At 43.6% G+C, this 26,905-nt stretch overlaps 2 protein-coding genes across 4 annotated transcripts in view; both read right to left on the bottom strand.

Moving 5' to 3' along the window:
* Nucleotides 1–8,147, bottom strand: part of LOC306917977 (uncharacterized protein) — a gene marked incomplete at its 3' end in the record, with an annotated part of 51,521 nt that extends 43,374 nt beyond the window's left edge. The window contains exons 1-2 of the mRNA XM_079530878.1: nt 7,739–8,147; nt 798–1,067 (exon numbers count right to left, since the gene is read on the bottom strand). Of these exons, the coding sequence (XP_079387004.1) occupies nt 798–1,067; nt 7,739–8,036 (568 nt within the window). The 5' untranslated portion in view covers nt 8,037–8,147. The remainder of the gene's footprint in view (nt 1–797; nt 1,068–7,738) is intronic.
* The window catches only part of LOC306917958 (uncharacterized protein), a 338,291-nt gene that overhangs the window by 117,760 nt on the left and 193,626 nt on the right, over nt 1–26,905 (bottom strand). The window lies entirely within an intron of this gene.

The raw sequence follows: 26,905 nt of genomic DNA, 5'->3' as shown, positions 1-26,905 counted from the left end.
AGGTGGAGCCTACAGAACCACCGTTGCCCAGGTGGAGCCTGCAGCACCACCGTTGCCCAGATGGAGCCTGCAGTACCACCGTTGCCCATGTGGACTCTGCAGTACCACCGTTGCCCAGGTGGAGCCTACAGAACCACCGTTGCCCAGGTGGAGCCTACAGAACCACCGTTGCCCAGGTGGAGCCTGCAGCACCACCGTTGCCCAGATGGAGCCTGCAGCACCACCGTTGCCCAGGTGGAGCCTGCAGCACCACCGTTGCCCAGGTGGAGCCTGCAGCACCACGTTTGCCCAGGTGGAGCCTACAGAACCACCGTTGCCCAGGTGGAGCCTACAGAACCATTGTGGCTCAAGAATCCACCACTGTGTCTGGTGCTGATTGATGATTAGAACCTTCCTGGACAGATCACTTAACCCTTTGAGTGGTCCAGTGGTGCACGTACCATGTCTCGTGCTTTAAATGGTCTCACGCACACACAAGTTATTTCTTCTTTCTTTTTTCCTCACCATTTATGCCAAAAATCTTACATGATCTATACATGATTATGGGTTCAAACTTATACTTTAAGTATAAAACTATACTTTTGTAGCAGCACGAGCGGAAACAACATGCTGTGTGTCTGTCTGTCTGTCTTTTGGGGGACCATGAGTTACCAAATTATATATTTATCTTTACAGTTGCTGAATGACCTTTTAGTCTTGTTAGAATAACACTAATATAATTACATTACATACATTTGTTTTACCTGAGAGAGTCTTGCACCACATATTCCTACGTAGTAATGTCAAAGTTGACTCACCAGTCTCATCTTCCTGTTCATCTTTAATCTGTGGAGGTTGTGGTTCCTCCTGGACCAGACTGGATCTCCTCTCCTGTTGTTCCTCTTTAATCTGTGGAGGGTGTGGTTCCTCCTGGACCAGACTGGAACTCCTCTCCTGTTGTTCCTCTTTAATCTGTGGAGGGTGTGGTTCCTCCTGGACCAGACTGGATCTTCTCTCCTGATGTTGTGGAGGTTGTGGTTCCTCCTGGACCAGACTGGATCTCCTCTCTTCATATTCAGATGAAACCTCTTTACACACAGACAGAAGGAGGAGAGCGAAGGTAGCATCAGCAGAGCAACTCAAAGTGCTTTTGTCAACTCAAAGATGACATTTATTCTCCTATTTGTTTTGTCAGGATAACCATCGTTTTAAAAATGTCTCGAGTCTCTTCACAATGCCTCACAGAGCAAGGCGTTGTGAGTAGAGCCCAACATCGGTCTCACCGATGTAGCCGTCATTTGTGGCACCGATGTGTTTTTCATTAATGTAACCTACACTTGTCTTTTAGAATGTAATACGCGCTCTTTCGGTTTGATATTAATTAATTTCTTACAGCTGCAGAGAATGGATTTAAAAAGGCACTCTGCACGCCGTGCCTCCGACTCTGGAGCCTAGGCTGCAGCAGAAAACCCCGCCCTGCGAGTGACTGTCATAAAGGCAAGTCCAGCTGTCATTCCGGACCCCTCGCCCTTAGAACTTTTACATGGTTGTGAAACTACACATATTGTCCGGAACGTGGAGCACATTTATGTCTCCTTGCTCACTGGGAGCGGAGGCTGTTACGGGTTCAGCATATCGATGTGATTGGTGATCAACTTGTATGACTGTCTGTGTGTATATAGCCCGGATGTGTGGGGCTTGATGTCATTCATGCATTCAGTAGTAATACAGATCCTGAACACGACCACTGTGTCTGTCATCCTTATTCCCTTGAATAACATACTTTCAAACATGGCGTCAGAAGTAGGGACTTGCGTCTACAATTATTAGACGCAAGTTACATTAAGTGTCGGTGACACAGTCACTGACACTGATCCTGGCCTGCACTATACTTAGCGTGCCAACTAGCTACTATGGCGGCTAACATTCCCCCGCCGGTTGCTATGAGATTCACGGGCGACTGGAGTACAAATTGGGACATTTTCCGAGAGGAGTTTGAGGATTACGTTCTCGTTACCGGGATATCGGAGAAGGACAAAAAGATCCAGGCGGCAACCCTACGGAGCGTAATGGGGAGCGAATGCAGACATATCTACCGTCACAACCTCAACCTCTCGGCGGAAGAACAAGGGGACCCTAAAGTGATACTGGACGCACTGGACAAGTACTTTAAACCGGCAAAGAACATAATTTACGAAAGATACCTGTTTGGGAGCTGTAAACAGGAGGAGGGCGAAACCATTGACGCGTTTGTGACCAGGCTGAGGGAGAAGGCAGCAACGTGTGAGTACGGACAATTGAAAGACGAGATGATTCGAGACAAAATAGTACTGGGCATTGCTAATGAGAGCACAAGGCGTAGGCTGTTGAGAGAAAAAAACCTCACTTTGGTCACGGCTATTGAAGCGTGCCGTGCAGCAAAGCTAACCGAAATCAGAATGAGAGTGATGGAAACAGCTACGGCTAGTGGTGGTGCACACGTTCCACATAGCAGTGAGACGCTTCACTCCGTTGCTAAGCAACATACCAGACAGTACAAATCGAAGCGGAGCTATTCACCCAAAAAGTTTGACGGCGGCAAAAAGTTTGACGCTACATCTACATGCAAATACTGTGGCAGCGCTCATTTGAGGGGGAAAGAGCACTGCCCAGCTTTTGGGGGAAAATGCAGATCTTGTGGAACGTACAATCATTTTTCTCAAGTATGCCAAAAAAGCAAACGAGAAAGCTCTGCAGGAAGGGTGCACTGCATGGAGGAGTTTTCAGAGCAGAGCAGTGATGATCAGGAGTCACATGCACAGTTATACACAGTGGAGTCTGTGAGTGCAGTGGGACAAACGCATGGAAAGAAATGGTTTGTGACATTGAGATTCAATAATAAAGCACAGCGATGTCAGTTGGACTCAGGGGCCACATGTGACGTAATGACTCTCAAAGACAAGAGCAAAATAGCATCCCATGCAAAGATCCGTCCAAGCAAAACCAGTCTAAGACTGTACTCTGGGAAACTGGTGAGCTCTTTAGGTGTTTTTGACACAGAATGTACAGTACGGGGTCGCAGACACAAGCTCTCATTTGAGGTGGTGAAAAAAGGACAGCATCCTCTTTTATCAGGCGAGACCAGTGAACGCCTTGGATTCATGCACTTCACTATTCCTGAGGAGGTGCTAAAAGTTGAACATGTACTGCCCAGACCGCTGACCAAGGAAAAGCTGGTTAGCGATTACAGTGATGTGTTCACCGCACCCGTGGAATCGGTGCCCGGGGAAGTACATTTTGACCTTGATCCTGACATTCTAGCAGTTCAGTGTGCTCCCCGTAATGTCCCCATAGCCATGAAAGCAGCTGTTAAAGCGCAGCTGGACAAATATGAGGCTGAAGGACATATCACGTCTGTCACAGATCCAACTGACTGGATCAGTAATTTGGTAATAGTGAGCAAGCCAGAGAAACTGAGAATATGCATTGATCCCAAGTTTCTAAACAAAGCTCTACGGCGCTCTCACTACATTATGCCCACATTGGAGGATGTACTGTACAAATTACCAAAGGCAAGAATCTTCACTTTAGTAGATGCCAGAGATGCCTTTCTGCAATGCAAACTGGACTATGAAAGCAGTCTCATGACCACGTTCTGGACCCCCTGGGGGAGGAAACGGTGGCTCAAATTGCCATTCGGGGTGTCTGTGGCACCAGAAGTGTATCAAAGGAAACAGCATGAGCTGTTGGCTGGGCTCAGAGGCATAGAGCCTATTGCTGACGACATACTGGTCGTGGGCTGCGGCAACACGGACGAAGAGGCAGCATCTGACCATGACACCAAGCTCCTGACGCTGCTGGACCGTTGTCGGGAGGTCAAGCTGCGCTTGGGTGTTAAAAAGCTACAGTTCAAAGTGCCGGAAGTCCAGTTTCATGGCCACATCCTCTCAGCTGTTGGACTGAAGCCTGATCCAGAAAAGGTCAGAGCCATTATTGACATGCCCAATCCAACTGATGCCAAAGGTGTACAACGCCTTGTTGGATTTGCCAATTATTTGGCCAAATTCATGCCCCATCTATCAAGCGTGTGTGAGCCACTGCGGCGCCTTCTAGACAAAGACACCCCCTGGCACTGGTTGCCCAAACATGAGGCGGCCATAAAAGAGCTAAATACACTGGCCACAACCATGCCAGTATTGAGTTATTATGACGTGACTAAGCCCGTCACTATCCAGAGCGACGCCAGCCAAATCGGGCTTGGCTGCTGCCTCATGCAGGGGGGAAAACCAATTGCCTTTGCTTCTAGAGCTCTCACACAAACAGAAAGAAATTACGCACAAATTGAGAAAGAGTGCCTCAGCATTGTTTTCGCCTGCCAAAGGTTCCACTATTATTTATATGGCCGAGACATCATTACATCAGAAACAGACCACAAACCCCTTATATCGATATTTAGCAAGCCGCTCCTCAGTGCGCCCAAGAGGCTTCAAGGCATGCTTATGACTCTCCAAAACTACTGTCTGAAAGTCATCTACAAACCCAAGTGAACTCCACCCATCACATTGTATTTCAGTAATCAACAGTAATGTCAATCCAATAATCAATAATCAATCAATAAGCAATGTCTTTTTGTCTTTTTTTTCCGGTGTGTGCCGGCTCAAAATCATTCTCCCCCTGAGACGGAGCCGCAGATAACTCTGCCACTCTCAGGTCGACCCGGTTGCGTCGATAGATGGATCCCTCGACGTCCACTAGGTATGACCTCGGTGCGACTTTTCCCAGACAGGTCCCAGCTCTCCATACCCGGGTTGTGTCACCCGGCAGGGGCTTCATTCTGACAGTCTCGCCAACATCCAGCTCTGGCAGGACCCGTGCAGACCGGTCATAGTAAGATTTGGCAAGCTGCCTCTTGTGACGCAGCTTTTCTGTAACCCCCTGCACCACAGCAGGTTCCAGGAGCCTGTTGGTCACAGGAATGGATGTCTTCAGTCGACGAGACATGAGTCTTTGTGCCAGGCTGCTGTCCATATTCTCAGTCGGTGTATTTCTCCAGTGTAGTATTGCCTTCCATGGATCGCTGCTATCACGAGACGCCTTGCGCAGCAGGTTTTTTGCAATCTTGACGGCCGACTCGGCTTTGCCGTTTGCCCTGGGGTATCTTGGGGAGGATGTCACATGCTCAAACTCCCAGTCAGAGGCAAAACGAGCGAATTGTGAAGCAAACTGACCTGCATTGTCTGTGATAACCTTGTCTGGCTGGCCCTGACGTGAGAACTGTGCTTTGCAACGTCTGATTATTGTCTCTGCGGATCGGGGAGGAGTTCAATTTCCCAAAAGTCTGAGTAATGATCGACAATGAGCAAATAGTCCTTCCGTCCGAAACTGAAAAGGTCCATGCTGACAATCTGCCATGGCCTAGTTGGCAATTCGTGTGAGAGCATGGTCTCTTTCTGCTGGTTCTGAGCATACTCGTTGCAAGTAGTGCAGGAGCTCACAAAGTCCTTAATCTCTGCCTGCATGTTTGGCCAATATAAGGTTTCTTTAGCTTGTCGATAACATGCATCTCCTCCTATGTGGCTGGAGTGTATGCGTGCGAGCATCTCCCAGTGCAGAGATTTTGGGATAATAACTCTTGGCCCTCGGAACAGAATGCCATTCTGAGCACTGATTTCATCCCTATAAGGCCAATACTCTCTGATGAAGAGAGGCGTCTTGTCTTTGATGTCTGGCCAGCCTGCCAGAACTGTAGCTTTCAATGTCTGTAGACTTTCGTCCCCGTCGGTGTGCTGCCTGATTTGTTACAGCCGTTTGTCACTTACATTCAGAAAGTCTGCCTGGTTTACGTGTTGCATGTCCTCTTGTTCTTGTTGTAAAGAACAGATAGTATGTCGCTGGTAGGCCGTCCCCCTGCCCGTACATGCTATAGTAGCTCTGCTGAGTGTATCGCTGATGAACATCTCCGGCCCTGAAATACAATGTGATGGGTGGAGTTCACTTGGGTTTGTATCTTATGCCCTGGGTACCGGTATATCAGTATGAAGGGACTTACTTTAGAAAGGGAAGATGTTACGGGTTCAGCATATCGATGTGATTGGTGATCAACTTGTATGACTGTCTGTGTGTATATAGCCCGGATGTGTGGGGCTTGATGTCATTCATGCATTCAGTAGTAATACAGATCCTGAACACGACCACTGTGTCTGTCATCCTTATTCCCTTGAATAACATACTTTCAAACAGAGGCATCCGATGTATGGCTGTGTATACAGGAATATATGTAATTTATGTATGATCACAGACATTCCAGGGCTAGTATAACTATAGCCATGGTTCACATGACGCTCGTACTTCACGAGCGTCATGGCTTAACTTCCGCCTGTTTTACACGATCGCTACATTTACAGAGCAAACGTGTACATAAACATTCAGATTTCAAATATAAAGTACTCACATGTGCCACGGGTGTTAGAAATGTACTGGTACAGCGATTAGCATTGCTGCATCCCGCGTTGTGTAATAAAAGGTATTTTTAATCCAAGCTGGGGTTTTTTGCCATTGGCTTTCAACTACGCGCCCCTATCGGTCGGGAGGAGTGTGGCACTGGGTGTGTTCGATATAGGCACGCTGACCGCTCTGCCAATACAGACAAATAGGCGAGTGTGTTCCCGGTGTGCAACTGTGAATGGAACACGTGGAAGGAACACGTTATTCCAACCAGTTCCTTACCCCTCCATCAGGCGCCCCGGCTGGCCAGGGGGAGGCAGTTTAGAGACCAGGATTACTGCATGTTTTTGTGAGGGTACCTACCCTAGGAGACACAGGGAGAACATGCAAGGGAGAACATGCAAACTCCACACAGAAAGGCCCTTTCGCAAACCCCGCCTCGGGTATGGGCACTGATGACGCGGAGGGGGAAACACGCCGCCAGCACCCATAGCGCCCCTAGCGGGAATCGAACCCAGGACCTTCTAGCTGTGAGGCGACAGCACTACCAACTGTGCCACCGTGCCCCTAATACCAGCAAATTTCTAACACCTGTGGCACATGTGGTGAGGACTTTGTTTGAAATCTGAATGTTTATGTACACGTTTTCCATGTAAATGTAGCGATTGCGTAAAACTGGCTTCAGTTGTGTCATGACATGTGTTGGCGCCATTTTTGTTTTATTTATTTGTTCACTTCTTTCATAATGTTTATTTTCATATATATCAAATATTGTTTTGGAAAAGATAGTTATAATTTGGATTATTGGAGCCTCCACCTCTAATTAGAAACTTAGTATGTCATGTCAATTTAGTGAGCCCCTTTGCACTTCCTTTATAATTTCTCCCCTTCAAAGTAAAAGCTCCTCTGCAGTGAGTCTGGAACAGTGAATTGTAACTTGTATTTTAATTTGAAAGGCTCAGTGGGAGAGGAAGTGGGGTAGCCTGTTTAAGGTCTCTTGACATGCCTTGTGAGAACAATGGAAAATGTTTGGTGAGGCTGGCATACAGTTTTTGACCTTATTTCATACCTACCTACTAGCATACGAATTATTATTATTATTTTGGAGCTATTAATTTGACCTTTTCAGTTTGATTATTCAAGTGGACTTTTGTGTAACATAATAGGCCTACATATTTTTACGTTGAATTACAATTCCTCTTTGCACCTTTTTTCTGTTGGATATGGAGTATGAACAACATGTTTCAGGGCTAGTATAACTACTGGTAAATGTAGTTCAGTTCAGCTAGCTTAATGCTACTTGTAGCTAAGCTGGTGTTGTTCAGAGTCTACTAACCTGCAGTGTGTAGATCGATGTCCATAACAAAATCAATGTCCAACCGTTTGTTTTGTGTCTCCAGCAGAGTTTCTAGTGTCTCCATCTCTCTCTGGAAGAGGTTGACCATGAACTCTCCCACCGCGCTGAGGCGCTCCAACACAAACACTCTGACGCTAAGCTCCACACTACAAACATCAGCAGCGCCACGCTGCTGTTTGTCCACAACAAACAATATCTCCTCTCCCACCGACGCTAGCTGTTCATTTATCTTCAGCCGTACAGACTCCATTTGACGCTTTTCACCTTTGGGAGACATTTCCACCAAGCTTTCCGTTCCTACTGTAATATAGAATGTGTAATAAAGGCACAAACATCAACAATTCCCGAGAGGCACGACAACAACATTACCGTGGATAACTAGCGTGGCCACGTGATGCAAACAAGTACTTCCGACCGGGTCAAAGTTTTCACGCATGCATAATAAAGAATCCAGGCACTGTTGCCTTAATGCCTTTCGCCCCCTGGTGGTGGAGGTGTGTAACTGTCAGATAGATAGATAGATAGATAGATAGATAGATAGATAGATAGATAGATAGATAGATAGATAGATAGATTGATGGAGCCAACATGCTTTTTGTTTATTTTGTTTTATTTATTTAAATTAACTAATGACCAAATGATGTGTCCTTCTTATATAATGATGTCATGGCAATCAGTCAGTCAGAATGGTGGGTGGTTGTCATGGAAACCCTTATTACCGGTCACTGTGATGGCACTCAGGTGTGACAGGGGAAGACGACACAGTTTTCGACCGTGCGTGGTCGATGGTTCAGTTTGTTGTTTATTTGAAAGTTTACACAGTTTATTTAAGTTTGAATACTACTGCTGCAAATGTGGATTTGCTCAATAAATGGATTGACATATCCGGCATGAGCGAGGAGACCCTCGCCTCGGCTCGGAGGCACCGCGAGGACACGCGGTTTGGACCAGCACTGCAGCGCAGCCACTGCCCGCCAGAACATCCCGGTGAGCGGACAGCCGCGCTGCCAGCCCTCCTCGCAGCGCTTGGAGCAGCACAATCGTGGCATTGGGACGCCTAGCCCAGTTTGAATTGGGCCGGTCCTCTGTGCACAGAAAGGTAACGTAGCGCGCTACCAGCTGGTTAACCTATATGGCCATATAAAAAAAACGTGTGCACACAAAAGGTACTTTGAGAAAGAGAGAAGAACAAAACAAAAGCGATTGGTGAAATCCAATGCATTGGTGGTTTTATGGTTTTCAACTCCTTTTTTTATAAGGTCTTAAGGTTTTAATGTGATGGTTGTAACTGTGATGAATAACTGTGGGTTTTTACTGTGAAATAACAAGGTACTGTTTTTATATTTTGACACTGTTGGTTTAATTGCAATAATGGATTCAGATAATGGTGTTCTGGGTCCAACTGAGCCAAACGTGGCACAAGAGCCCCCAGTGGCTGAAGCGCACGTTACGTGCTCAAATGGTGATGCAATGGTTGAACCATCAGAGGGTGAAAAACAGTCCACAGAGGCTGAAACACAGTCCAATGTGACCACCACAGGTCAAGGTGCTCACAGTGAAATTGAATCACAGGTTGAACCACAGGTTGAATCACAGGTTACCACAAAACGCAAGGTGAAATTAACACCAAAGGCCTTAGCTGAGAAAATTGACTCACTACAAAAGGAGAGAAAATCTAAATTAAACAAGGCATCCAACTTGCAGAAAACTATTGGAGAATTAATGCAAAGTGGAGGAGGATGCAAACAGGAAGTGCAAAATGTATTCATGAAATATCTCAACCTCTGCAAGGACGCAAGAGAGGCACAAAATGCACTCTTGCCATTAATCCCTCCTGAAGAAAATGAGAAACATGTAATATGGTTCAAGGCCAAAATGATCAATGTCCATGACTTTATTGAGGAGGTGAATGACTGGACAAATACACAAACTGTGCAAAGTGATGATGATGTTGAAATCAATCCCAATGACAGCATTTCAAATGTTGAAAGCACAAAATCCACTCATAAAAGTCACACCAGGTCTGGAACAAGCAGGTCCAGCACCTCATCGGCTTGCAAGCAGGCAGAGGCAGAGAGAGCTGCACTTGCCATACATGCTGCAGCATTAAAATAAAAGCATGCCATTGAGGAAGAGGAAGAAATGCTGCAAAGGGAAATGTTACAAAAAAGAGAAATGCTAAGAAAGAAGAAGGAAAGACTGGAAGTGGAGGCACAACTGGCAGCTGCTAATGCCAAAAGAGCAGTGCTACAATCCCCCATTCACCAAACCCCTTCACAGGCACCATCTGATGGAATGGACTCATACTTAGGAAATAGGAAAGGGGCAAAGCCAAAAGAACCTTCAGTCACATTCAATCCCCATGCCAGATAATATGAACCAGCTACACAACAACCACTCATACAACAGCAGCAAGCACTCAGTTCACAACCCCCACAGCAGAAAGCACTCATTCAAACACAACCACCACTATCTGTACCTTTGAATGCACTCAGTTCACAACCCCCACAGCAGAAAGCACTCATTCAAACACAACCACCACTATCTGTACCTTTGAATGCAGCACAGTACAAGAGCCACACTACTCACCTGAACACTCCAATGACACAGACTGTCATTTCTCCTCAACCCAATGAAACCTCAACTGTATGCAACTTGCTACAAAAACAAAATGACATTACGGCAATGCTAATGGAACAGCAAACCTCTCACTTACTGCCACCCAGAGAGATTCCATGTTTTGACGGGGATCCTCTACGATACAGAACCTTTGTCAGGGCCTTTGTACACTGCGTGGAGAGAAACACAAGCAACAAAGGTGATTGTCTGTACTACTTGGAAAGGTACACCAAGGGTCAGCCCAACGAGCTTGTACGCAGCTGTCAACACATGGAGCCAGACAGAGGCTATGACATGGCAAAATACCTCCTTGAGCAACACTTCGGAGATGAGTACAAGATCACGGCAGCATACATGGAGAAGGTACTCAACTGGCCGCTGTTGAAATCTGAAGATCTGAAATCCCTTCAAGCGTATTCACTCTTCCTTCGCAAGTGTTGTAATGCCATGGAGACGGTACAGTATATGAGGGAACTTGACATGCCGGCCAACATGAAAACGGTGATTTCAAAGCTTCCTTACAAGCTAAGAGAGATTTGGAGAGTCTCTGCGTGTGGGATAATGGAAAGACACTATCGCAGACCCCAATTCACAGATATTGTGACTTTCATTGAGCGCCAGGTTAAAATTGTGTCTGACCCAGTCTTTGGGGACATTCAGAATCCCACACAGATGGAGAAGAAGTCACACAGGGACAAGGTTACCTTTATAAAGCAAAAAGGAATCTGTTTTGGCTGCCTTCATGTTGGACATTTAAGCAAATGTTGTGTTGACCGTTTGATTTGCAAGGTGTGCAACAAAAAACATCCCAGTCTTCTTCATATTGAATTTGATCAAAAGGAGAGAGCAAGCAACACATACACAAAACAGCCAAAGAAACAATCAGTGAGCAATGCACAGGTCTCTTTGCAAACTTGTGGACAAACGGGGGCCGGTGACAGCAATGGCGTTCTGTCAATCTTACCTGTGCAGGTGAAGTCCAGCAAGGGACACAAAATAATTGAAACGTATGCATTCCTTGACCCCGGCAGTACCGACACCTTTTGTTCAGAGGCCCTGATGAAAAGGTTGAATCTAAATGGACGGAAAGCCAAAATCGGCTTACTAACCATGGGCCCAAAGGCAATCGTCTCCAGCTATATGCTGACTGGCCTGGAAATCTCAAGCCTCACTGGAGAACAGTTCTATGACCTGCCCAAGGTTTACACTCAAATGCCTGTAACCACCAGTAACATCATTAAAGAAGAGGAGCTGGCTAAGTGGCCATATATGAATGGGGTTGTTCTTCCACGCATTCAAGCCAATGTTGAGCTATTGATAGGTACCAATGCCTCTAAACTGCTTGAACCGTGGGAAGTTGTGAACAGTCGTGGCAATGGGCCATATGCCATTAAGACCCTATTGGGGTGGGTCATTAATGGTCCCCTTTCCGGCTACAGTGAGCAGAGCTAGAGTGTTACTGTTAACAGGACCTCCATAACACATCTGGAGGAGTTGTTGCACAATCAGTACAACCATGATTTTAATGAGAAGTCATCAGAAGACAAAGAAGAAATGTCAAGGGATGATATGAAGTTCATGGAAATTATGGCTGATTCCTGCAAGCTTCAAGATGGACATTACACCTTGGATCTCCCCTTTAAGAAGAAAGAAATCTCTCTACCCAACAATCAGTGTGTTGCTAGGCAACGCATACTTGGATTGAAGAGGAGGTTTGGGAGAGATGAAAAGTTCCACAGAGAGTACACCAACTTTCTGGATGATGTAATCAGCAAAGGATATGCTGAACTTGTACCTGAACATGAAGTGGAACGTTCAGATGGAAAAGTGTGGTACATTCCACACCATGGAGTGTATCATCCCAAGAAAAGAACTCTGCGTGTGGTATTTGACTGTGGAGCAGAGTACAGAGGAAAATCTCTCAACAAGGAGCTTCTACAAGGCCCATACCTCACCAGCACTCTGTTAGGAGTCCTCACACGATTCCGGCAAGAGCCTGTAATGTGTTCCAATGACTCTCAATGACCACACACGTGTACAAGTAGTAGTAGTAGTAGTTTACTGTAACAGTAACAGTAAACAGTAGCAGGTAACAAGTAGTAATAACAACAGCAGTAGCATGTACCGGTAGATATATATATCACGACAGGTCCCGTACGATCTGCTTTACGGCAGTGTCGTAGCGTTCCCTTAAAGGTGCAGCAGCATACATATATTCGGTAACACTTGCAGATACGGTTCATGAACTAATGATTAACTAATGATTAACTAATACATTAGTTAAGCATTAGTTAATCATTAGTTCATCACAATTCATCATGAATCATGATGAATTCATCATGATTCATGATGATGATGATTCTGATGATTCATCATGAATCGTCATTAGTTAACCACGATTTGTAGATGATTTATAGATCTAATTTTTCCGCCCAAATCTATGCCCAGGATGAGTGCTCATAGGCGGGTAGGTCTCTCAGTCTCTCTGGAGGTCATTCCTGGTTGTACCCATGGGTCATTTTACTCAATTCTTTGCCCACGATGGGTGCTCAAAGGTTGGTAGGGGTCTGTCCGGAGCTCTCCCTGGTGCTTTATGGATCATTTTTGGACCCCCCCCATTTTGCCCAAATCTATACCCAGGATGAGTGCTCATAGACGGGTAGGGTTAGTGAGCAGACTCGGTCTCTCTGGAGGTAATTTTTCTCAATTCTATGCCCACGATGAGTGCTCAAAGGTGGGTAGCGGTCCCTGGTGTTTTATGGATAATTTTTGGACTCACCCATTTTGCCCAAATCTATACCCAGGATGAGTGCTCATAGACGGGTAGGGTTAGTGAGCAGACTCGGTCTCTCTGGAGGTAATTTTTCTCAATTCTATGCCCACGATGAGTGCTCAAAGGTGGGTAGGGGTCCCTGGTGTTTTATGGATCATTTTTGGACTCACCCATTTTGCCCAAATCTATACCCAGGATGAGTGCTCATAGACGGGTAGGGTTAGTGAGCAGACTCGGTCTCTCTGGAGGTAATTTTTCTCAATTCTATGCCCACAATGAGTGCTCAAAGGTGGGTAGGGGTCCCTGGTGTTTTATGGATCATTTTTGGACTCACCCATTTTGCCCAAATCTATACCCAGGATGAGTGCTCATAGACGGGTAGGGTTAGTGAGCAGACTCGGTCTCTTTGGAGGTAGTTTTTCCTCAATTCTATGCCCACGATGAGTGCTCAAAGGTGGGTAGGTCTCCCTTGTAGAGGTCTCCCTTGTAGTTTATGGGTAACTTCTGGACATTATAATCATGAACTACCAATATATTTTACTTACTTACTAGAGAGTTGCACTCTATTAATGATTAACTATCATTAGTTAATAGTTAGTTAATTGATATTTGCACCCCAAAGTAAAGTGGCAACATCATCATCATGAACTACCATTACATTGTACTTACTTACTAGAGAGGTGGACTCTATTAATGATTAACTATCATTAGTTAATAGTTAGTTAATTGATATTTTCACCCCAAAGTAAAGTGGCAACATTCTCATAATTAATTATCTGTAGTTAACAGTTAGTAATGGTTATTTGCACGCCAAAGTAAAGTGGCAACATTTTCATCATGAACTCATGGTTAACTAATCATAAACTGGATATTTGGACACAAAGTCACATCGATATAAATAGTGAATGCAAAATACAATACAATACAATACAATCTGAATACAAAATTACAAGCCACCTTCATTTTTTATTTATAGGCCGACACAGCCACCCAGGCCAGCAGCGGGTGAGCCAGATCCAGCCCTGGCGCAGATGCCATGGACTGGCACCCACACATCTGGCCCACCCGCTGCCCACCCGACCAGCTGTGAATCATCACTTTAACAAGGCCTTCAACATAGGCCAACATCAGTGCCAAAATCAGGGCTTATCCAATATGATTTCACATATTTTTTTCTAACAAAATGACCTGGATCATTATTTACCCTCCCCCACACAGAATAAAAATAAAAATACATATAAACAAAAATACCACAAAATACATACAAATAAATAAAATTGTAATAAAAAATTCAAAAGAACAAAAAAGAAAGGAAGGGAGAGGGCAGAGGGGCAGAGGACACAGCCACTCGGGCCAGCAGCGGGTGAGCCAGATCCAGCCCTGGCGCAGATGCCATGGACTGGCACCCACATATCTGGCCCACCCGCTGCCCACCCGACCAGCTGTGAATTATCACTTTTACAAGGCCTTCAATATCAGTGCCTAACAAAATCAGTGCTTATCCAATATGACAATTTTTTTAAAACAAAAATACCTGGCTCAACTACATGTCTTCAACTACAGTGCTTTTCACATCACTGACAATTAATTGCCACTCGGGCCAGCAGCGGGTGAGCCAGATCCAGCCCTGGCGCAGATGCCATGGACTGGCACCCACATATCTGGCCCACCCGCTGCCCACTCGACCAGCTGTGAATTGTCACTTTAACAAGGCCTTCAACATCAGTGCCTATCAAAATCAGTGCTTATCCAATGTACCAATCTGGGACTAAATAAAGATTATTGTTTTAAACAATTGTCTTAATGCCAGTGTGAAGCAAACATTTTGAATAACAATAAAATAAAAACAATTACTTCTTCCTGTATATAGAAAGTAGACTCTTCGTTTTTTTTGTATCCTCTATATTGCTGAGCTGTGGTTCGGCAACACAGCACTTTTGGCATTGTTGAGCCAAATCAGAGAGTTTACCATTAGTTTTTTGGAATGCTCTTCTTAAAGTCTCGTATGTATCAGGGTTCACCTTTTGAAGTTCTGCTTCCTGTATATAGAAAGTAGACTCTTCGTTTTTTGTTTATCCTCTATATTGCTGAGCTGTGGTTCGGCAACAAAGAACTTTTGGCATTCTTGAGCAAAATCAGAGAGTTTACCATTAGTTTTTTGGAATGCTCTTCTTAAAGTCTCGTATGTATCCGGGTTCACCTTTTGAAGTTCTGCAATAGGTGCCTGATTCACAATGGTATTACGGTCAACATTCACCCTGCCGTAAGCTTCGGTCTTGGAAAATCCTTTCTTTACCAGCTTCAGAACATTGTTGTACCGCTCGATGGATTCTTCTGGGTTTGTCACTGTGAAAGGAAAGTGCAGACATTCAGTATGTGTACTTGATAGTATGCATTTTCTTTATTTTTTCCAGTTATTTTGTTGTTAGCTAACCAAAAATGTGTATTCCTTTCCACAAAGACTTTGAAATGACACTGAAATTGACATTTCAGCTTGGAACATAGTTGAAACATTTATAACTGTTTACTAATGTTTAGCGATCTATGAGTAATGGTTTACAAATGATGACTTCATGATGAATGAAGTATTTACTAATGCTTAATAGTGTATAGTTATTATAAAGTGTTACCAACATTGGTAACACTTGCAGATAAGGTTCATGAAGTAATGATTAACTCATGATTAACTAATACATTAGTTAAGCATTAGTTAATCATTATTTCATCACAATTCATCATGAATTAATGATGACTTCATCATGAATTAACTGTAGTTAGTTAATCATGATTCATGGCATTCATGATTTCATTTTCCACAAAGACTTTGAAATGACACTGAAATTGACATTTCAGCTTGGAACATAGTTGAAACATGTTTACTAATGTTTAGCGATCTATGAGTAATGGTTTACAAATGATGACTTCATGATGAATTAAGTATTTACTAATGCTTAATAGTGTATAGTTATTATAAAGTGTTACCAACATTTTTATTAAAAAACCCCACTAAAAATGTATTATAAATTAAGAATTAATTAAAAATGAATGATTAAGAATTGATTAAAAACAAAAAAGCAAGAAGCTTGTAATCTAACTGAGACCCTAATCTAGTAATACCTCTGCTGACCAACACCTGTTTGGATGACTTCTTTTTCTTCTTTTTCTTCTTCCTCTTCTTGTCCTCTGATGACGAGGAGTCAGACGGCGAAGACACTGAGCTAGACAGAGTGTAAGTCGCTGGAGGTTTCTTTTCGGTCTTCCCTGCTGCTACAGAAGATGTAGGCTCATTGACGGGTCTCACTGCAAGGGCTGAAAATAATACATTTGTATTAGTTGAAGCCCACTGCAGACATACAAATCACACCCGTGTGAACTGAGTGGTGTAAGGTCTTATATAGCCTGATCAGCTGTGGTCTGACGTAATTTCTGACGTAATGAAATCACACCCGGGTGAACTGGGTGGCCGTAGCAACCATGCTCATTTTTTGAGCACAGACAGACAGACACGTAAACTAACAAAGCCAGTTGTAGGACCACTCAAAAAACTGGTATACATCAAGAGTAATTTCTTGTTAACCATTTGTAGCTGACATTGAAATCAATATATTTAATGAAATGATTTACCACTCTGTAGCTGTTCACGCAAGAAGAGTTTGTCTTCTTTGAGTGATGTCACCGTTGCCTTTAAGTGTTTGATCTGTTGCTCTTGAAGCTCAACAGTGGCTTTGGCTTTGTTCAGGGACATCTCCATGTTGGGAGCATCTGGATTAAGCAAATAAGAAAATAAAAATTAAATCAGTCATATGAGTGTTAGACACCAGGTTGGTCAAAGCTGTTCTAACAAGGATAATCTCTGTAATTTATTTATATATATCACCGGACTCGAAACTACTGATTGAACATGTTATTTCACAGTATGTTGAATGGGTACATTTCAAACAAAAGCACAGGTCCAAAACTGCTACTTTGTGGACTAAAGCATGATAAAGCACTAAGGCCCTTTCTCAATTCCTCCCTTCTCCCTGGCCCTCCCTGACCCTTAGCCCTTCCCCTTGCTGATGCGCGTTCACGTGAGGAGGAAGGGTTTTCTCAATTCTCTTTGGAGCGAGGGTTAGGGCCGAGGGTTAGGGCTAGAATCCCCTTCAAACGAAGGGACATCGCGACCCGACTTAAAGCGGAGGGACATCGCAGAGTGCGGAAGGCGGACGAGGTAAGAAGGCTGTTTTGTCCTTTATTATGGAAAAATTTGATGTTATTTGAATGTATTATCAATCTGCATCGCCAAAAATATCGCAATCTCTAGCAAAGGTTAACGCTAAACCTTACCTCACGTGAACTAAAGATATGCTAAAACAAAATAGACAAAATTACAATATATTTATTTCATCATAACCACAGCAATGTTATATTTACGTTCCATCTCTTCTCCCAAAATAGCCGATCTACAGCTTATAGCAATGGTTTCCAAAGTGGGTTATGGGGATCCCCAGGGGTCCTTCAGAGAGTTCCAGCGGGTCCCCAGCTAAATGATAGTTTGGAACCAAATGGACCCATAAGGGTCCATTTGTACACTCTATAAATTAACATTGATTTTACAATATAAATTGGGGGTCCCAGGGTCCACCGTTTTCAATTCATCTGAACATTTGAAGACATACAAATATACACTTCTATGAAAAAACAAGAAATCATCATATAAAGAAAGTAAAAAGGTACAGTATTTTGAAAAGGGGGAGGGGGGAACTGAGACTTTTTTTACGGGGCCAGTTGACATCTGAAGAAAAAAATAAAACCAAAAATAAACCTTACGTTTTCTGGCCTTGGAAGTGGCGGGCCTTTTCTTGACTGGCCTTAAAACAGGACCATCTCCATCCGAGGAAGAGCAGACTGGAAGGCAAATAAGAAAAGGTTGGTCACATGGCATGCATGTTAAAGACTCATATCTAATATTCTAGTTTTGTTTAAAGATATCGATATTACATTATCAGGTTCTCTTTTTTTAATTGCCACCCAAAACATCTAAAATGATGTGATTTTAAAATGACAGTTTCCTCTACTTAAAAAAAGAGTATTTTGTCAAATACTTTTTTACTTTATGGATCGTCAGTAAATCAACACACCTCGGATGCTGCTCGTCTGCACTGCCTCTGGTTCTGATGAGCTGACATGTGGGTCTGTGATTGGCCCTGTGATTGAGATAGTAATTAGAATATGCTGGTCCTATGAACAACACACAATGTTTTGTATTTCATGAGTGAATTCTGCTGCATGGTGAATTACCGAAGGTGACTCCAGGCGTCTCGAACCGGACATCTGCTTGAGAAACAGTCAAAGTGACACATTTTGTTAATATATATTTCAGATTTCAGATATTTATTGAAGGGACAGCCCCTTGAGATGCAGCATCTCATTTTCAAGAGGGACCCGTAAACAGACAATACAAAAAAGCATACTGTACACAAATACAAACGGATATACAAATAGCTTGCGATTTCATTAATTTAACACATATAGGTCATGGCAATAACAGGAATAGCCTATTTTTATTTAAAGCTAGACTTTAAATAAGTCATGCAGCATGACAGGGGGAGAGATGGTGGAGTTAGCTGTTTTAGCAGACAGTTTTAGGGTCCAATTCTACGACATTTTGATGAATTCAGTCAACAGCTTGCAAAACATACCCTTTACACTACTTGTTACACTCCTGTGTTTTCGGCTGTGTTCCGCCAATGAACTCTGGACTTTAACCGTTTCTGTAATGAAAACACAAATTAATGAGTACGTCATTGCCCTCAAAAAAGATTTTTAAAAACAAAATGCACCCTGTGTCATTGACTCAGGGAGTAAATAAATCCAACCACAAATTTTAAATAAATAAATTATAAATTCAACCAGGACACATCCCAAACTGAATACAATGCATACTGATTTACCAAAGATCTAAATGGTTAACTATGTACCATGCAAAAATCGTATGCCAAAATAGAACTCTTTGGGCACGACCAAAACGTGTTACCCAACGTGCCTTAGGATATGTTGCATCTGTCACAGATGTCAGACAGTTGGATACATTTTGACCTTGGAGTAATGTAATCTGTGCATTATTTTAAACAGGGCAAGTTGCAATCACGCATTAATTCAGTGGATACTCCTCAACCCCTCGCTCCAGATGTCATTAGACAAATCTACACCAATGCCATTCTCCCAGGCAGACTTGATATGGTTTGTTGACGGAATGGATAATTTAGAAAACAGTGAGACATTTTAGAGACGATTTGTTTGGAATTAGGATGATGGTTCAGTAGGGCATAAAAGCAGTGTTCTTGGGGAAATATTTCAAAACAGCAACAATGTTTGAGCAAATCATATTGCAAGTCTCAATTTATTTGATTCCATTTTGATAGCTTGCAAAACATACCCTTTACACTACTTTGGCGTTTTCGGCTGTGTTCCGCCAGTGAACTCTCGACTAGAGTCTCTGTGATGGTTTCTGTAACGAAAACAAAAATGAATGAGTACTTTCATTGTCCTCAAAAAAGATTTTAAAAACAGTACTAACCAAATGCAACCTATGTGTCATTGACTCAGGGAGTAGATAAATCCAACCACAAATGTATAAATTATAAATTCAACTACAATGCATACTGAAATGAAAAATGGAATGGGAGTCAAATGCTGCAATTTGTAAAAATGGCAAAATATGACTCCTAACGTCGTTGAAGTGGGACTCAGAAAATGTCCCTGCTGGGACACATCTAAAAGACCCTGCATCCCGGGACTCATTACATTGAAAACCTGTTTACATCACAGACAGAATTACTGCTGTGGTTGAAAAAGTATCTTTTCAAATGAGGGTCAGCAGGTATTGTTTCAACTTGGGTTGCCGCACCTTTTCTACTACAGTGAATGGAAAAGTGACTGATGTTAGTCTGCCTCAAATGTTACTCTTTTACCTGCTTTTTACTAACACTAACATTACAATGATGCCCAGAACATCGGGATGTATGGAGGGCTAAAACTGCCATAACTAAAAATAAATAAATAAATGTGATAATACATAAATAAATGCAAAAATAAAGAAATATATGCAAAGAAATGTATAAATCAATAATTAAATGCATAAATAAATAAATAAATAGGCAAAGAAATGTATTTATGTGTTTTAATTATGTACACATTTAAATACGTATTTAAATACGTATTTAAATACGCATTTAAATGTACATTTAAATACACATTTAAATGCACATTTAAATGCACATTTAAATATGCATTTAAATATGCATTTAAATACGCATTTAAATGCACATTTAAATGTGTATTTCAAGCTGCTTTCCCCAAGGATGTATTTCATGAACTGTATGTTAATGAGGGGGCGTGTCTTTCCTATTGAAGGTGTGTCTTTCCTATTCAGCCATTAGCAATCTAACCCAGAGTAGAGCAATCAAATACCAAAAAATCCCATCCAGCCACTAGCATATAGTTTGGGATTGTTCCTTTCATTTTAGTTTAGTTTGTTTTGAATATATATATATTTTAAAATAAGTAATTGGCATCAAAATGTACTTAAAGTACCCAGAGTAAAAGTAGGCTACTCAATATGCAGAATGTCCCACATGTATAAAAATATTTTGAAAATAGCAGATCTCCCAATACAAGGCTCACAATGTGTCGCATCGCAGCCCATGTGAGCTTGTAGATCGGCTATTTTCAAATGCCCGAAATCTATATAGGGCTATTGTATGTACGTTTTTGAGTGGTGTAAACCACTCCTACGACTGGATTTGTTAGTTTACGTGTCTGTCTGTCCGTCTGTGCCAAAAAAAATAGCATGGTTGCTACGGTCACCCAGTTCACACGGGTGTGATTTCATTACGTCAGACATTACGTCAGACCACAGCTGATCAGTCTATATAAGACCTTACACCACTCAGTTCACACAGGTGTGATTTTTTAATAATAATCTAAATCTAAAAATAATACAATACAATACAATACAATACAATACAATATAATATAATATAATATAATATAATATAATATAATATAATATAATATAATATAATATAATATAATATAATAAATTAAATAAATGTAATAACGAGTATTGGTATTGGCAAATACTCAAATAAAGTACCAGTAAGACCTCCTTGCACACATCCACCTGGGTGACGGCAGACTGCTGGACGAGCGCTGGCGCTTTGGCATGAGTGGTTGATGGAATGAATTATGTACTGGCCATATATGGAGCGTGTCTTGAGTGTACAGGGTTTGATGAGGTCAGAGGTCAGATCAACATATAGAATGTCACTGTCAGACAGGTCAACTCTATATATGGAGATGTAAGGGTGGCAGAGGGGGCAGTGTCTTGAGTGTACAGTGTTTGATGAGGGCCCAGCAGTAGAGCCGGGCCTTAATCTTCGGGCCTGTTGAATGGACAGGTATCAGTCAAAAGGGAGACATCGAAGTGGAAGGACAGATGGAGAAGGATCAACATATGGAATGTCAGAACAGGTCAGCTCCATAGAGATCTAAGGGTTTGAGGTTTGAGGTCAGATGTAGAGTTGCTGGCCGGCTCCATATATGCAGATCTAGGTAATGATCCAGTCTTCTCCATGTATGCTTATCCAGGGTTTGATTAGGTCAGTGTCGTGATCTTCATATATGGAGATGGCCATATGGATGGAGACGTTATGTCACGAGGTGTGATGTCACGAGGCATGATGTCACGAGGTGTGATGTCACGAGGCGTGGACTGACAACTATATATGGAGGTGTGCCACTGACTGACTGACTAACGGGATATGCAGGTTTTCACAGTAAACTGTGTATATCTCATAGAATACCTCAAAATTGTAGCCTACTTAAGTAAATGTACTTAGTTATTTTCCACCACTGCAAATACAATGCTAAAAATATTGAACCCAAGAAAGGGTTTAATTGATTGATTGATTGATTGATTGATTGATTGATTGATTGAAAATTGTATTCACAGTTTGTAGAATTTGGGTACATTTCAAACCAGAAAAAACACTAAGACTTGTTTACATCACTGTCCTCCATTTTCAATTCATCAGAAAGATGAGTAACAGGGTTAAAGGTCAAGTGGACACTAAGTGGACACTTGGAACTGGGCATTAGGGATGTGTGGGCAGTAGGTACAGGGTCGCAGTTTTGGCACCTTGGTCGAGTACCTTTGACCTCAGTAGCCTACATTTTATTCTCAGTAGTAATTCTCAGTGGGACAACTGGGCACCTAGGGGTAGGATAACTGGGCACCTGGACAACTGGGCACTGGTGGGCAGTTTTTTGGCACCTTGATTGAGTACCTTTGACCTCAGTACATTTTATTCTCAGTAGTAAGGGACCAGTCGAAATTTAGAAAAGGGGGCCCTGGAGGAAAATAGGGGAGGGCCATGTCTTATTAATTTTAGTCAGAGGGAGGGTGAGCTAATTTTATTTAGAGTCCAAGGGAGGGTGATCCAATTTTGATAATAAATAGTCCGGGTTTTATATCTAATACTACAGCTTTTCTGAATTAAAGTACAACTTTGGTCAACGATACCCCTCTGTTGCTTTCACTTGATTCTTCCCAACAGGACCGGTTTTCATTGTTCTCCGTCAATCTTGTGCTTGGCCTATCCAAGTGTGTAAGTACACACTTCAACCCCCACTTTTCAATAGCTTCCATAGCTTGCTGTGTTAGGCGTTAGACTTCGAGACCATTGTCCACGTTGGCCGTGAGTTCTTTCTTACCACGCCCTCCAGCCTAGCGCTCAGCTGCACCCCCATTTTCATACACAGGTCCCAGAAGTGCCTTAGGTAAGCTGTGGCTTTTCGGTGGAGCGCCCTGCCCACCTCCAGTTTAGTAAGGCCCATTGAGAGTATGACGGCGCTTACAGGGTGCCTGTAAAAAGGCGACTGATGTCGGTGGGGCCCATCACAGTACAGTTGTACGAAATTCAACTGTACCTGCCCGACATCAGCCGCCCTAAAGACACCCAGCAAGCTGTCTGCCATACCCCCAACCCTGTGGTGGTCCAGTGGTGACTGGGCGTTGGCGGCCTCATGCAAGGTGTACGTGGTGTACACCTTGCTTTGGCTGCCAATCACCCTGTGCAGCCCGAACCTCGACCACAACAGGTCCACTGCCCCATCCCTGTCTGTTATGTTGACCGCTGCGTGGATGGACACAGCCTCCACCGTGTCCAGGTAACGCTGTTGCACCAGTTCGTTTAACAAAAACGGCGATGGAGATTTGTCCCCCAGCCGGGTCATAGTGAGCATCACTCAAATTCTTGGTCCACAGACAGGATGTTAAACTTTGATGTGTCGAAAAGGGTGTTCTTTTGTACTGAGGGCCGTTTTTTGTCCACCATTGTTAGGGCACTAAGTTTATCCCGGAAGGCCAGCGCCAAGGACTTTTGGAAAATTCCGCAATGGTTTTTGGCCTCCCTAAAGGTGTGCATTTTTCCCTGGGTATGGTCATTGAGGATGGTACCAGCGTAATGTGCACCTGCCACCCTCCGTCCACATATCCATGAGTGGTACATGGGTCCACTCTTGGATTGTTGCCTGGCTCATGCTTTATGCTTTTTGAGAAATGGCCAATGAAAAGGGTGGCCATTGCGGACTCTATCATGAACAAACAAGTAATGCATGCAAGCTTTTAGTGTTTTTAGCTCTGTGAGCTCGACCACCACTCCGTCTGTGTCGAAGTCAAAGCAGACAGACTCAGCGACACAGACGGAGTGGATGGCCACGGCTGTCCCCCCGTCCGCCCTGCACAGGAACGCCTCTGTGTCTCCCCCAAATGGAGCTGAGATTCCCCTTATATTATATCCCCCTAAGGGCTGCAATATCGCCATAAGGTACAGTATGATGCCGTACAGTACGGTACAGTACGATACAGTATGGTACAGTACGATACAGTATGGTACAGTACAGTATGGTACAGTAGAGTACAGTAGAGTAGAGTACGGTACAGTATGTTACAGTATAATGCTGTACAGCAGTACAGTACAGTACAGTACAGTGCAGTAATGTACAGTACAGTACAGTACAGTATAGTGCCGTACAGTATGATGCCGTACAGTATGATACAGTATGGTACAGTACAGTATGGTACAGTACAGTAGAGTACAGCACAGTATGGTACAGTATAATGCTGTACAGTATGGTACAGTACCATACAGTACAGTACAGTATGGTACAGTACAGTACGGTACAGTATGATACATTATGGTACAGTACAACATCACAAAAGTATAGCCAAATACCGTAAATCCTCAAATACATTCCTTCCTTCAATAAAAAGCCGTCCCCCTATTAATTACCGGGGGTGGCGTTGAATTAAAGGAGCATTCAGTGATTTGGGTGATTTGGAAAACCACCCAGTCCGCCCCGGTAACAAAATGTGCACATGCACGCCCTACAGTGGGGGGAAGTGCAACAGGCCAACAGCATGTGCACCAAGGCCCGCCCCCAGTCGATCATGATTGGAAGAAGGCCCCTCTCATCCTGATTGGATGAAGGCTTTGCCACCCGCCACCAAAACTGAAATTAGGGTTTTTTGACCCCAGGGGCTCACTGGGGACAGGGAGGAACTCCTCATATGGTCAGCACACTCTATAGTAGGGAGGATTATCCAGAAAAAAAAAAAGATAAGTGATATTTGAATTAAGTAAAATCACTGAATATACCTTTAAGTATATAAAAACTGTCCTTTTATTAGCCGGATTCTTTTGCGTTTAGTTTTCTTCCGTATCTGTTACCTTCGCTGCCCTGGCTGGCTGTGCCTGTCACGTCAGTGTCCAGATGCCGGTGGTCGCGTTGCTCGCACTCGCGCACAACACAACAAACTAACAAACAAACTTCAGGAGAGAACGCCACTATAAGCACTTTTCATGACCACGGACAATAAAACTAAAGAGAGCAGCAGTCTAACTGCGGAGGAGGGAGGAAAATGACGCAACGAATGTACCGTACGTTTGTTCTATTAAAGGGTAGCGGATCTACCCTTTATAGAACGAACGTACCGATATGCTATGAGCTATGTTGCTAACATACCTCCTCTCTCTCTCTCTCTCTCTCGCTCTCTCGCGTCTCTCTCTAACGAAACTCTCTCTCTAACGCGACTCTCTCTCTCTCTCCCCGTTGAAGTTGTAATAGTTGGATCACTGCAGTGTTGCACTGTTCATATTAGCTGCTTTGATATTTGACGAGGAATTTCCCATCATGCATTCTTCTCACAGCTCCCAGATAACGCCAAGGCCTGTCTAAACACAATGCCTTCCTGTCACCTGTGACCATCTCTACTGACTTTGAAGCTCTGAAACCATGCTGTGAGAACACAGTGTGTCTGACACTTTGGCTCTGGTGACCTGTTCCCCCCCCCCCACCCCCCTCTCTTCCTCTAGCAAATGGTTCTTTCATCTTTGTGTATTCCTGTCTGCATCCTGTCATCCTGTCCCTAAAACCTTCTCTGGTGTCTCTTTCTGCCCCACCTTCTGGGTGTGGTCTATCACTGCATATAAACTGTACCTCTGAATTGTGACATGATGGCTACATTGAGACCCGCGGTGCTGCAGCATCGATGTAATGCTGTGCACGTTAAATAAACCATCATCAAGCTTGCCTCATGATTCATCACGCGTTTAGTGTGTACAAAACTGCCACATCAATTTGGTGTCTAGAAGTGGGATCCAGCGTCGTCTGAGCTCCGGAAGATCAATCACGACTGATTGTCCATCACGTCAACGAACGGCTCCAAAAAGGACAGAGATCAACAGGGAGTCGCGGCTGCGATCTACGGAGTTCAGCGCCTGGATTTAAAAAAACCCGTGGCTAGTTGGCTACACTGAAACGCGACCTGGACTCGGCGACGGACGGGAGAGGCCCTCTACAGCGCGTCGACGGGGACCATGCTTCTCTTCACGTCTCGGCGGGGGGCAGCGGATCTCCAACCCGTGGGAGGGGACGTCTCTACACGGCCTTCACCAAGCAGCGGACCGGGAGAGTTCATCACGGCGTGCACCGGGGAGAAGGGAGCGCGATCAGCGCATGTTTCATTTCATCAGCAGAGGTGGTCACGGACGAACGGATGAACGGCGACCACGGGTTCATTTCATTCTTCAGAAACAGCGGATCTGCAAGCTCGTTTTGCGGCGTTTCTTTGTTTCGATGGGGCCTGTAGCTACACATGCGTTCATGTTTTTCTTTCCAGTCATTTATGTGATATTTCATTTCATATAATGTCTGGAGGGGGGAGTATGGTGCTGTGTTGGATGGGACAATGGAAGCAGAGCGGCGGCGGTGCGCGGGAACGTTGCAACTTTCATGCAGCTTCTGTTTGACCCACGCATGGCTGTAAACGGACATGAGGTGAGAACAATGAAGAATGCAACATTATAAGAAGTTTATTAATAACGGATGGAGAGATTCAACAGTCTTTATCTGTATTCAAAAGGTGTGTCTAAATGTGAGTCTATTCAGCGTATATGTAGGCATACGTTGATGTTTGTGTGTTTTGTCGAATTTAAATTAGTTAAGAAGTTGATTCAAGAAATAGAGCCTAAGGGAGATTTGGATCTGAACAGAAATATTTACTGGAGTAAAATTAGTTAGATGTTTCTTTGTCAGGCGAAAGACAGTGCTCCTGTCGTACGCATAAGTGTTAATCGTCCTAATTGTGCATAAAGTTCTTAGTTTTGTTCGAATAAATTTAGTTTGCAATATAGTCAACTAAAGGCAGT

This window comes from Electrona antarctica, assembly GCF_951216825.1.
Source record: "Electrona antarctica genome assembly, contig: scaffold_40, whole genome shotgun sequence".
Lineage (NCBI taxonomy): Eukaryota > Metazoa > Chordata > Actinopteri > Myctophiformes > Myctophidae > Electrona > Electrona antarctica.
The sequence above is the reverse complement of the archived record's forward strand: the minus strand, read 5'-3'. Positions and strand labels throughout refer to the sequence as shown.